General features: G+C 41.8%; 1 protein-coding gene across 4 annotated transcripts in view; it reads right to left on the bottom strand.

The window, feature by feature from the left end:
• The window catches only part of LOC129866680 (PDZ domain-containing RING finger protein 4-like), a 114,557-nt gene that overhangs the window by 29,435 nt on the left and 71,870 nt on the right, over positions 1–13,252 (bottom strand). For 2 of the 4 annotated variants that reach the window (XM_055939483.1, XM_055939484.1), the window contains exon 4: positions 1,813–1,911. The exons of the other annotated variants lie outside the window; for them this stretch is intronic. In XM_055939483.1, coding sequence (XP_055795458.1) covers positions 1,813–1,911 — 99 coding nt within the window. The remainder of the gene's footprint in view (positions 1–1,812; positions 1,912–13,252) is intronic. 4 annotated transcript variants of the gene reach the window in all.

Below are 13,252 nucleotides of genomic sequence, written 5' to 3'. Positions count from 1 at the left end.
CCTTATTCTAAAATGCATTAAATATTTTTTTCCCTCAATCTAAACATATACATCACAGGTTTTTAGAAATGTTTGCAAATGTATTCAAAATAAAGAAAAAATTGAGCTCAGGTGCATCCTGTTTCCATTGATCATCCCTGAAATGTTTCTACAACATGATTGGAGTCCACCTGTGTTAAGGTTAATTGACTGGACATGATTTGGAAAGGCACACACCTGTCTATATAAGGTCCCACAGTTGACAGTGCATGTCTGAGCAAAAATCAAGCCATGATGTCAAGGGAATTGTCTGTAGAGCTCCGAGACAGGATTGTGACGAGGCACAGATGGAGGTTACCAAAACAGGGAAGGTTGGGAAGGTTACCAAAACATGTCTGAAGGTCCCCAAGAACACAGTGGCCTCCACCATTCTTAAATGGAAGAAGTTTGGAACCACCAAGACTCTTCCAAGAGCTGGCCGCTCGGACAAACTGAGCAATTGGACGAGAAGGGCCTTGGTCAGGGAGGTGACCAAGAACTCGATGGTCCCTCTGACATAGCTCCAGAGGTCCTCTGTAGAGATGGGAGAACCTTCCAGAAGGACAACCATCTTTGCAGCACTCCACCAATCAGGCCTTTATGGTTGAGGCCAGATGGAAGCCACTCCTCAGTACATTACAACCCGCTTTGAGTTTGCCAAAAGGCACCTAAAGGATTGAAATCTTTGGCCTGAATGCCAAGCGTCATGTCTGGAGGAAACCTGGCATCTTCCCTATGGTGAAGCATGGTTGAGGCAGCATCATGCTGTGTGGGATGTTTTTCAGCAGCAGGGACTGGGAGACTAGCCAGGATCGAGGGAAAGATGAAAAGAGCAAAGTACAGCGAGATCTTTGATGAAAACCTGCTCCAGAGTGCTCAGGACCTCAGACTGGGGCGAAGGTTCACCTTCCAACAGGACAACGACCCTAAGTACACAGCCAAGACAACGCAGGAGTGGCTTCAGCACAAGTCTCTGAATGACTTGAGTGGCCTAAGCAGAACACGGACTTGAACCCGATCGAGCACCTCTGGAGAGACCTGAAAATAGCTGTGCAGCGACGCTCCCCATCCAACCTGACAGAGCTTGAGAGGATCTGCAGAGGAGAATGGAAGAAACTCCCCAAATACAGGTGTGCCAAACTTGTAGTGTCATACCCAAGAAGAATTGAGGCTGTAATCACTGCCAAAGGTGCTTCAACAAAGTACTGAGTAAAGGGTGTGAATACTTATGTAAATGTAAATGTCATTATTATTTTTTTTTTATAAATTTGCTAACTTTTCTAAAAACCTGTTTTTGTTTTGTCATTATGCGGTATTGTGTGTAGATTGATGAGGGGAAAAAAACAATTGAATAGTTTTTAGAATAATGCTGTTACGTAACAAAATGTGGAAAAAGTCATGGGTTCTGAATACTTTCGGGAATGCACTCTTTGAAACCTCAAAGAACCGATAAACAGACAGGACTGGTGGAAATGCATGCATACATTTTTTTATCAAGTCGATTTACATTTTCTTTTATCAACAACTATAAATAGTAGCTGTTATTTTGGTGTTTGTTTCTAGAACTCTGAGGAAAGGAAGCATTTGTACACTGCTGAGTGTTGTGACATTAGACGTGTAGGTGAAGTGAGAGCTTCAAAAATACCTATTTCTGAATAAGTGTGGCGTATAGAATAGCGTTTTCTTAAGTGAAAACTGTAAGGGTGGAGAGAGAGAAGAAGAAGAAGAATGAGAATAAGAAGACGAACAGCAGCTGTTCCCTAGCTACCCTCAGTCCCACTCCTGCTGTCTCACCTCACTGACATAGATAGCCATGTCCTCCTCCTCGTCTGTCCTGTAGCACAACGTCAGGCCCAGCTTCTCCTGACTGTTCAGTCGACACAGCTCCACCTCCTGCAGACATACAGAGAACGGGAGGTCAACAAGCCACACATGGATAACAACACTAACTAGCTTCTCCTGGCTGTTGAGTCGACACAGCTCTATCACCTATGCACACAGAAGGGACAAGAACACACCACCTGTGTGGTGTCGTTAGAGCAGATACGGTGGCAATACATTGAGAGATTGCATTTTTTGGGGAGGTAAAAAATACGAGTCTACTTTGAGACAACATCCACATGTTGCTTTTGATAGTTTGACCTTGACTTCAAAAGTATATTGAGATTTATATTGAGAGATGCAGATGCAATGTAAAGTGCCATGAGTCCTAATGAATGTAATCCATTATATTAATTAGCATAATTAGATACAAAAGAGCAACAGTGACCACATAAAATCAAGTTGTAGGTGTGCCAAGTACATCAATGTATAAAGAAGCTGTAGCTGTAGCCACATACATCATACCCTACTTGTTATCAAACAGCATATTGACTTTGGCTGGGTAGAGGAGCTTGTCTTAACTGTTTTGAGTGTGTGTGTTCGATGAAAGCTGTTCTCTAAACGTTCAGTGAACGGCTTGATCAGTCATGTCTTTGATAACTGTCAGAAGCTCTCAAGTGTTTTTACCGAGCAGTTACAGCCTAATATTAGATTATTAGTTGGTAAATAAACTCATAGAATTATGCTAATGTCGTGAATATATTCAGAGTTGCACGACCCGCCACTGAAGTATTCCTCATCTCTGAAGAGTCCTCATGGAGAGACGACCCACAAACCGGGAACATTCCCAGAACATTAGCTAATATTCCCATTAAGTTCTGGTTTTATCAAACATTAGGATGACAACATCCCCAAAACATTCAAAGAATGTTTTTGATAACAAAATGTGTTTTTTCCCCACATTTTGTAAATATCCTAACATTCACTATAATGTTCCAGCAAACCAAAATTGGTTCCGTGACACAAAAACTGTCCAGTCATGCTGATGATCGTATAAAACATTTGCCTGATGTTGTAGGAATGTTCCGATGACACATTTTGTCTGCTCTTTAAAGGTTCCCAAATGTTTGTCGAAACAGTATGGTGGGATCATTGTGGGCACATCCCAAAAGACAAACTATCCAGTTGTGCAGATGATTATACAATGTATATTTGAGAATGAAAAAAACATTCACCTGATGCTAGAACGTTCCCAGAAAATATTTTTTATGTTCTTTAAAAGTTCCTAAAACATTTCTTTAGGTTGTGGGAACATTGTTGGGATATGACAAGAGATAGGTTCACAAAACACAGGAACTGTCCAGTTGTGCAGACATTCAGAGAATGTTTGTATCATGTTGCACAACACATTCATTTGATGTTGCAAGAATGTTGACAGAACAGCCTTTCTGAGTTATTTAAAGGTTCCCAAAACCTTTAAATTCGGTTGTGGTAACCGTGTGGACACATTACAAGACATATGTTCCAAAAGCACTAAATATGCTCAGTTGTGATGACATTCATACAATGTTTAAGTTAGGATGCACAGGACATTCCATTAATGTTGTAAGAATGTTGACAGGAAAACCTGGTCTAAGTCCTGTCAGTACAATATGTGTATATCACAGGAATATTCTTGTAACATCCCAGACTCCCAAAACGTAATAAAATGGAAATCTGGAAATCTTTAAGAGTTTGCACAGAACATTCCTACAATGTTCCACAATTTCCAAATAAGTCTGTTTTAATTTTTAATGTTATTTATTGAACCTTTATTTAACTAGGCAAGTCAGTTAAGAACAAATTCTTATTTACAATGACGGCCTACCAAAAGGAAAAAGGCCTCCTGCGGGGACGGCATTTAAAACATTTTCATAAATACAATATAAATATAGGACAAAACACACATCACAACAAGAGAGACAACACAACACGACATAAAGAGAGACCTAAGACAACAACATAGCTAGGCAGCAACACATGACAACACAGCATGGTAGCAACACAACATAACAACAACATGGTAACAACACAACACAACATGGCAGCAGCAAAAAACATTGCACAAACATTATTGGGCACAGTCAACAGCACCAAGGTCAAGAAGGTAGAGACAATAATACATCACACAAAGCAGCCAAGACTGTCAGTAAGAGTGTCCGTGATTGAGTCTTTGAATGAAGAGATTGAGATAAAACTGTCCAGTTTGAGTGTTTGTTGCAGCTCGTTCCAGTCGCTAGCTGCAGCGAACTGAAAAGAGGAGCGACCCAGGGATGTGTGGTCTTTGTGGACCTTTAACGGAATGTGACTGGCGGAACGGGTGTTGTATGTGAAGGATGAGGGCTGCAGTAGATATCTCAGATAGGGGGAGTGAGGCCTAAGAGGGTTTTATAAATAAGTGTCAATCAGTGGTTCTTGCTACGGGTATACAGAGATGACCAGTTTACAGAGGAGTATAGAGTGCAGGGATGTGTCCTATAAGGAGCATTGGTGGCAAATCTGATGGCCGAATGGCAAAGGACATCTGCCGCTTGAAAGCACCCTTACCTGCCGATCTATATATTATATCTCCGTAATCTAGCATGGGTAGGATGGTCATCGGAATCAGGGTTAGTTTGGCAGCCGGGGTGAAAGAGGAGCGATTATGATAGAGGAAACCAAGTCTAGATTTAACTTTAGCCTGCAGCTTTGATATGTGCTGAGAGAAGGACAGTGCACCGTCTAGCCATACTCCAAAGTACTTGTATGAGGTGACTACCACAAGCTCTAAACCCTCAGAGGTAGTAATAACACCTGTGGGAAGAGGGTTATTCTTCTTACCAAACCACTTGACCTTTGTTTTGGAGGTGTTCAAAACAAGGTTAAGGGTAGAGGAAGCTTGTTGGACAAACCTTTTGTCAATAGGGGGACGCTATTTTCACTTTGAAAAAAAATTGTGCCCAAATTAAACTGCCTCGTACTCTATTCTTGCTCGTACAATATGTATATTATTATTACTATTGGATAGAAAACACTCTCAAGTTTCTAAAACCGTTTGAATTATATCTGTGAGTAAAACAGAACTCATTTTGCAGCAAACTTCCTAACAGGAAGTGAAAAATCTGAAATCGAGGCTCTGTTCCAGGGCCTTCCTATTAATTTGCCTGAAATCTATGGATATACATGCACTGCATACGCCTTCCACTAGATGTCAACAGGCAGTGAGAGGTGGAATGGGGTGTCTAGCTTGATCTGAGGCCGAACAAGGGCTTTTGGAATGACGTGTCTGGAAATGTCATTGTCTTCGAAGGCGCGAGAAGGAACCCCAGATTGCCTTCTGAAAAGCTTTCGGTATACACGTTAGATATCTCCGGCTCTGATTTTATTTGATATATGTGATAAAAATATCATAAAGTAGTTTTTTAAAACCGAGCTATATCAGTTTATTGAACGTTTATTGCGAGTTTTGGATTCTTTTTTTCTTTGCGTCATGTGAAGTTGGCCACGTTTGCGCCACATGGCTAGCTATGGTTGCTAATTCGACAGGAGAAGAGGACATTCTAAAACCAAACAACGATTATTCTGGACAAAGGACTCCTTGTACAAGATTCTGATGGAAGCTCAGCAAAAGTAGGAACCATTTATGATGTTATTTCGTATTTCTGTGGAAAATGTTTAGTCATATTTTCCGCCCTTATTTTGGGCGCTGTCTCGCTATAACGTAAGTTGTATGTCGTACTAAAGTTGTTTTAAAAATTCTAACACAGCGGTTGCATTAAGAACTAGTGTATCTTTAATTTGCTGTATGACATGTATTTTTTAGTAAACTTTATGATGAGTTATTTGATTAGATAGGTGACTGTCCAAAATATCTCCGGAGAATTTTGAGCATTTTGACTTTGTATTCACATTGTAAAACCACGATTTGTACCACTAAATATGCACATTTTTGAACAAAAATTATATGTACTGTGTAACATGATGCTATAGGACTGTCATCTGATGAAGTTTGTCAAGGTAAGTGACTGTTTTTTTGCGATCGCTACCTTAGCGGTGAATGAATGCGGCTGTGTGTTTGGCTATTGTAGTAAGCTAATATAATGCTATATTGTGTTTTCGCTGTAAAACACTTAAAAATATATTGGCTGGATTCACAAGATGTTTATCTTTCATTTGCTGTACACCATGTATTTTTCATAAATGTTTTATGATGAGTATTTAGGTATTTCACGTTGCTCTCTAATTATTCCGGCTGCTTTGGTGATATTTTTTATGGTAGCTGCAATGTAAAACTATGATTTATACCTCAAATATGCACATTTTCGAACAAAACATAGATTTATTGTATAACATGTTATAAGACTGTCATCTGATGAAGTTGTTTCTTGGTTAGTGACTAATTATATCTTTATTTGTTCGGTTTTGTGATAGCTACCTATGCGGTAAAAAAATTGTGAAAATATGCGGTTGAGTCTTTTGCTATTGTGGTTAGCTAATAGAAATACATAGTGTTTTCGCTGTAAAACATTTTAAAAATCGGAAATGATGGCTGGATTCACAAGATGTGTATCTTTCATTTGGTGTCTTGGACTTGTGATTTCATGATATTTATATGCTAGTATTTACTTTGCTAGGCTATGCTAGTCAGTTTTTTACTGATGAGGATGCTCCCGGATCCGGGATGGTGACCAAGTAGAAGTTAAGGGTAGAGGAAGCTTGTTGGACACTAAGAAAGCTTGTTGTAGAGCATTTAACACAACATCCGGGGAGGGGTCAGCTGAGTATAAGACTACCATCTGCGTATAAATGGATGAGAGAACTTCCTACTGCCTGAGCTATGTTGTTGATGTAAATTGAGAAGAGCGTGGGACCTAGAATTGAGCCTTGGTGTACTCCCTTGGTGACAGGCAGTGGCTGTGACAACAGATTTTCTGACTTTATACACTGCACTCTTTGAGAGAGGTAGTTAGCAAACCAAGCCAAAGACCCCTCAGAAACACCAATACTCCTTAGCTGGCCCACAAGAATGGAATGGTCTACAGTATCGAAAGCTTTGGCCAAGTAAATAAAAATAGCAGCACAATATTGCTTAGAATCAAGGGCAATGGTGACATCATTGAGGACCTTTAAGGTTGCAGTGACACATCCATGACCTGAGCGAAAACCAGGTTGCATTCCCGAGGGAATACTATAGACATCAAGAAAGCCAGTCAGTTGATTATTGACAAGTTTTCCCAACACTTTTGATAAACAGGGCAAAATAGAAATAGGCCTAAAACAGTTAGGATCAGCTTGATCTCCCCCTTTAAATAAAGGACGAACTGTGGCTGCCTTCCAAGCAATGGGAACCTCCCCAGAAAGGAGAGACGGGCTTGGCGACAATAGGGGCAGCAACCTTAAAGAAGAAAGGGTCTAAACCATCTGACCCAGATGTTTTTTTGGGTCAAGTTTAAGGAGCTCCTTTAGCACCTCGGACTCAGTGACTGCCTGCAGGGAGAAACTTTGTAGTGGGGCAGGGGGAAAAGAGGGAGAAGCATCTGGGATAATCGTATTAGAAGGGGTGGGAGATGAGGAAATGTTAGACGGGCAAGGAGGCATGGCTGAGTCAAATAGGAATCCTGACTTAATGAAGTGGTGATTAAAGAGCTCAGCCATGTGCTTCTTGTCAGTAACAACCACATCATCAATATTAAAGGGACATGGGCAGTTGTGAGGAGGAGGGTTTATTCTCCAGATCTTTAACCGTTTCCCCAGAACTTCTTGGTGTTAGACCCACAGAGCGAGAACTGCTCATTAAAGTAACTAACTTTGGCCTTCCGGATAGCCTGAGTGCACTTATTTCTAATTTCCCTGAACGAGAGCCAGTCAGTTTGAGTATGCGTGTGTTGAGCCTTTCGCCAAATGCAATTCTGGAGGTGGAGTAACTCAACAGGATCACCCTCGAACCAGGGGCTGAACCTGTTTTTAATTCTCATTTTCTTTATGGGGGCGTGTGATATTTATGACATTCATAGGGTATTTGTTTTAGGTTTAACATAATATTCCGTTGATGCGCAACCTAATTAAATGTTCCGGGAACCTTTAAAGAACTAATAAAGGCCGTTCTGTCAACATTCTTGCAACCTCAAAGGAATGCTTTGTGCACCCTGAAACAAACATGATCTGAATGTCAGCCCAACTGGACAGTTCTAGAGTTTGTGAAAATGTATTTTGTGACGTCCCCACAATGTTCCCACCAGACTGTTCTAACAACCTAACATTTTGGGAACCTTTCGCGTGAAAAGGGGGCCAAAGCCATGTCAATCATATCAATACCATATAATCATATGAAACAAAACACAATTGGCCTTGTATACCACACACGTTTAGAGGAATAGTTATTTTCAGGACCTAATGTACATAAACAGCAGGACATTGATAACGAATGGAAATTGCATCTCAATCAACACTTTCAAAATACATGACACACATACAGTAGGGTAGGCTACAGTACCAACAACACAGACTACTAGAAAGACAACCAATAGTCCAGCTGGTTGTGTCCCAATGTTATAACACGTCAGGGGTGTTGAGGGGCATCGAGTGTGAAATGGCCTCTCCACAAGGCCTTCATTAGCGCACCACAGACTCCTCGAGACATTGTGTGTGTGCGTGCGTGCGTGCTTGCATGTGTGTGGTTGTGTGTGAGTGTGCGTGTGTGTGTGTGTGCGTGTAGAAAAGGGGCAAAGGGGGCTAAAATAGGTTTGGGAAGAAGAAATAAAAGAAATAGAGAGATTCATTTTCTCCGTAACATCTGTAGGTTGGCTGGTTACACGTGTCAGATATGTCAGACACTTTGGGAGGAGGGGAGAAGAGGGGGATCAGAGACCAAAGGCTGGAAGAGGAGAGAGCGGAAAGTGGGAGCAAATAGAGCTGCCACAGACAGCCACCTGGTGCCTCTCCACTCCAGCAATACTGTATGTCCCCTCATTGAAAAACTCTCTCCCTAAGGCTTCCCAATCTACCACAGCCCCTGTCCACCCCATTTCCTCTCCCATCACAGCCCTCCGCCTTCTTCCCATCCTCCCCTGCTCCACCCTGGCCATACTGTATATGCCCCCATCCCCTTCTAGCCACTGACTCCCCCTTTAGCCCCAGCCTTCCCACTACGACAGACCATCAAAGAGACCCAGTATCCATTGACATTTAAAAAATATATATATTTCACCTTTATTTAACCAGTTAGGCTAGTTGAGAACAAGTTCTCATTTACAACTGCGACCTGGCCAAGATAAAGCAAAGCTGTGCGACACAAACAACAACACAGAGTTACACATGGAATAAACAAACATACTGTCAATATCATAATAGAAAAAAAAGTATATATACAGTGTGTGCAAATGAATTAAGATAAGGGAGGTAAGGAAATAAATAGGCCATAGTGGCGAAATAATGACAAAAATAATCATTTAGCAATTAAACACGGGAGTGACAGATGTGCAGAAGATTAATGTGCAAGCAGAGATTCTGGGGTGAAAAGCAGCAAAAAATAAAAATAACAGTATGGGGATGGGGTAGTTGGATGGGCTATTTACAGATGGGCTATGTACAGGTGCAGTGATCTGTGAGCTGCTCTGACAGCTGGTGCTTAAAGTTAGTGAGGGAGATATGAGTCTCCAGCTTCAATGATTTTTGCAATTCGTTCCCGTCATTGGCAGCAGAGAACGGTGAGGAAAGGCAGCCAAAGGAGGAATTGGCTTTGGGGGTGACCAGTGAAATATACCCGCGGGAGTGCGTAAAGCGGGCCGCGTAAAGGCACGGGGACGACGACCAAACAACACGTATACAAAACACAAGGTTGAAACTCAAAACAAAAGAGCGAGGAGTACCTCGAGTAAATAACACACGCGCACAATGATACAACACGGGACAAAACCCGCAATCATCTGCACAATACAAGATGGCGCGAAAGCCAAAACAACAGCACAGGATCTCACACAACCAACACACATTGTAACAATAATCGACAGGACAATAGTAAACAAAGGGCACACTTCTACAATTGCTAATCAATGGGAATAGGGGCCAGGTGTGCATAATGACAGTTCCGGAGGGATCCGTGACCAGAAATGTGTTTACATCCCTGTTAGTGAGTATTTTATCCTTTGTCAAGATAATCCATCCACCTGACAGGTGTAGCATATTAAGAAGCTGATGTAACTGCATGCTCATTACACAAGAATTACTGCACAAACTGTCAGAGGCGGTCTCAGGGAAGATCTTCTGCGTGCTCGTCGTCCTAACCAGTGTCTCGACCTGACTGCAGTTCGGCGTCGTAACCGACTTCAGTGGGCAAATGCTGGGTACACCGGAGAAGTGTATTCTTCATGGATGAATCCCAGTATGAACTGTACCGGGCAGATGGCAGACAGTGTGCATGGTGTCGTGTGGGCGAGAGGTTTGCTGATGTCAACCTTGTGAACAGAATGCCCCATGGTGTCTGTGGGGTTATGGTATGGGCAGGCATAAGCTACGGACAACAAACACAATTTCATTTTATTGATGGAAATTTGAATGCACAGAGATACCGTGACGAGATCCCGAGGCTCATTGTCGTGCTATTCATCTGTCGCCATCACCTCATGTTTCAGCATGATAATGCACTGCCCCATGTCGCAAGGATCTGTACACAATTCCTGGAAGCTGAAAATGCCCCAGTTCTTCCATGGCCTGCATACTCACCAGACATCGCCCATTTGGGATGCTCTGGATCGACGTGTACGACAGCGTGTTCCAGTTCCCACCAATATGCAGCAAATTCGCACAGCCATTGAAGAGTAGTGTGACAAGATTCCATGGGCCACAATCAACAGCCTGAACAACTTTATGTGAAGGAGATGTGTTGTGCTGCATGTTGCATAAAATAATGGCATGGGACTTATAAGCGTATCTTGTCTGCTAAGCCTACACCCTATGGTATGGTGCATAGACAGATGACACACAGTAGGCCAACTTATATTCTGTTCTTCTGAAATCCATTTTCCTCATATCATAATGTTTCTTTAAACCTACCCAAAATAAATAATTGATTTGTTGTGATGGTGTATATTCAATTGATTTATTAGACTTTTTAAAATATACAGTTGACGTCAGAAGTTTACACACACCTTAGCCAAATACATTTAAACTCAGTTTTTCACAATTCCTGACATTTAATCCTAGTAAAAATGACCTGTCTTAGGTCAGTTCGGATCACCACTTGATGTTAAGAATGTGAAATGTCAGAATAATAGTAGAGAGAAGGATTTATTTCAGCGTTTATTTCTTTCATCACATTCCCAGTGGGCCAGAAGTTTACATAGACTCAATTAGTATTTGGTACCCTTGCCTTTAAATTGTTTAACATGGGTCAAACGTTTTCCAAGCTGTTTAAAGGCACAGTCAACTTAGTGTATGTAAACTTCTGACCCACTGGAATTGGGATACAGTGATTTATAAGTGAAATAATCTGTCTGTAAACAATTGTTGGGAAAATTACTTGTGTCATGCACAAAGTAGATGTCCTAACCGACTTGCCAAAACTATAGTTTGTTAACAAGAAATTTGTGGAGTGGTTGAAAAACGAGTTTTAATGACTCCAACCTAAGTGTATGTAAACTTACGACTTCAACGGTAGATGTTCCATTGGCGCGGATCAGCGGCTAGCATGGATGCCTGGAGATGCTAAACATGTTAAAGCAAATTATTGGACAATTACCGTGACACTGTCAGTCTTTTTCATGACAATAACCAGCTGACAAAATTTCATGACCACCACAGCCTTAGTTAGGGTTGAAGTTAGGGTCATGGTTAGGCTTAACGTTAGGGGAAATGTATTGGTCACATACACATATTTAGCAGATGTTATTGCGGGTGTTCCTAGCTCCAATAGTGCAGTAATATCTAACAATTCACAACAATACACGCAAATCTAAAGTAAAAGAATGGAGTTAAGAAATATATCAATATTAGGACGAGCAATGTCCGAGTGGCATTGACTAAAATACAGTAGAATAGAATACAGTATATACATATGAAATGTGTAAAGCAGTATGTCAACATTATTAAAGTGACTAATGTTCCATTATTAATCTTCGGTTGCGAGCAGTGCAGTTGATGTACCAGGTGGTGATACATTTCTTCAGCCTCCCGAGGTTGAAGAGACGCTGTTGCACCTTCTTCATCACACTGTCTGTATGAGTGGACCATTTCAGATCGTTGATGATGTGTACCCGGAGGAACTTGAAGATCTTCACCTTCTCCACTGCGGTCCCGTCGATGTGGATAGGGTCGTGCTCCCTCTGCTGCGTGCTCTCTCCATGATCAGCTCCTTCGTTTTGTTGACGTTGAGGGAGAGGTTATTTTCCTGGCACCACTCCGCAAGGGCCCTCACCTCCTCCCTGTAGGCTGTCTCATAATTTTTGGTAATCAAGCCTACAACTGTTGTGTTGTCTGCAAAATTGATGATTGAGTTGGAGGCATGCGTGGCCAAGCAGTCATGGGGGTACAGGGAGAACAGAAGGGGGTTGAGCACGCACCCTTGAGGGGACCCTGTGTTGATGATCAACGTAGCGGAGGCGTTGTTTCCTACCTTCACCACCTGGAGGTGGAAGTCAGAAAGTCCAGGACCCAGTTGCACAGGACAGGGTTCAGTGGTGGATGCTGAGCTATAGTCAATGAACAGCATTCTTACATAGGAATTCCTCTTGGGAGCGGGCCACGTCGGTGGCACTGTGTTACCCTCAAAGCGCGCAAAGAAGGTGTTTAGCTTGTTTTGTGTACTCAGTATCTATTGTCAGAGCTCTCTGGTCTTCATTTCTTTGACAGACTCCACCTGCTGATACCTCAGATCTCTAACGGACTGTTTCTTAATGAAATGAATGTGTCCCAAATAGCACCCTATTGCCTATAGGTCCTGGTCAAAAGTAGTGCACTATATAGGAATACCAAATAGCACCCTATTCCCTATAGGTCCTGGTCAAAAGTAGTGCACTATATAGGAATACCAAATAGCACCCTATTCCCTATAGGCTCTGGGCAAAAGCAAATCACTATATAGTGAAATGATTGCCTTTTGGGATGCAGCCTATGACAACTTAAAATCCCCATCACTGAATGAAAGAGGATATGAAAGGAAAAGCGATGAAAGGATTTACAGCTGAAGAGATATGGAAAGGAAAATAAAAATATCAGTCAACCAGGGATATTATAACTACGACTAATGGTGTATCTTTTGACATCCTCATTGGACGCGTTAGACACAGTGACTGAGACTACTGAGGGTTTCATGACGCAATAAAGGAGTCATGAAGGAAACAGAGATTGTGTGTGGTGTCAACGTAGATGAGAGGAATTCAGATGTAGTAGACATTTTGTT

Source organism: Salvelinus fontinalis, chromosome 12 (assembly GCF_029448725.1).
Source record: "Salvelinus fontinalis isolate EN_2023a chromosome 12, ASM2944872v1, whole genome shotgun sequence".
Taxonomy (NCBI): Eukaryota; Metazoa; Chordata; class Actinopteri; order Salmoniformes; family Salmonidae; genus Salvelinus; species Salvelinus fontinalis.
The sequence above is the reverse complement of the archived record's forward strand: the minus strand, read 5'-3'. Positions and strand labels throughout refer to the sequence as shown.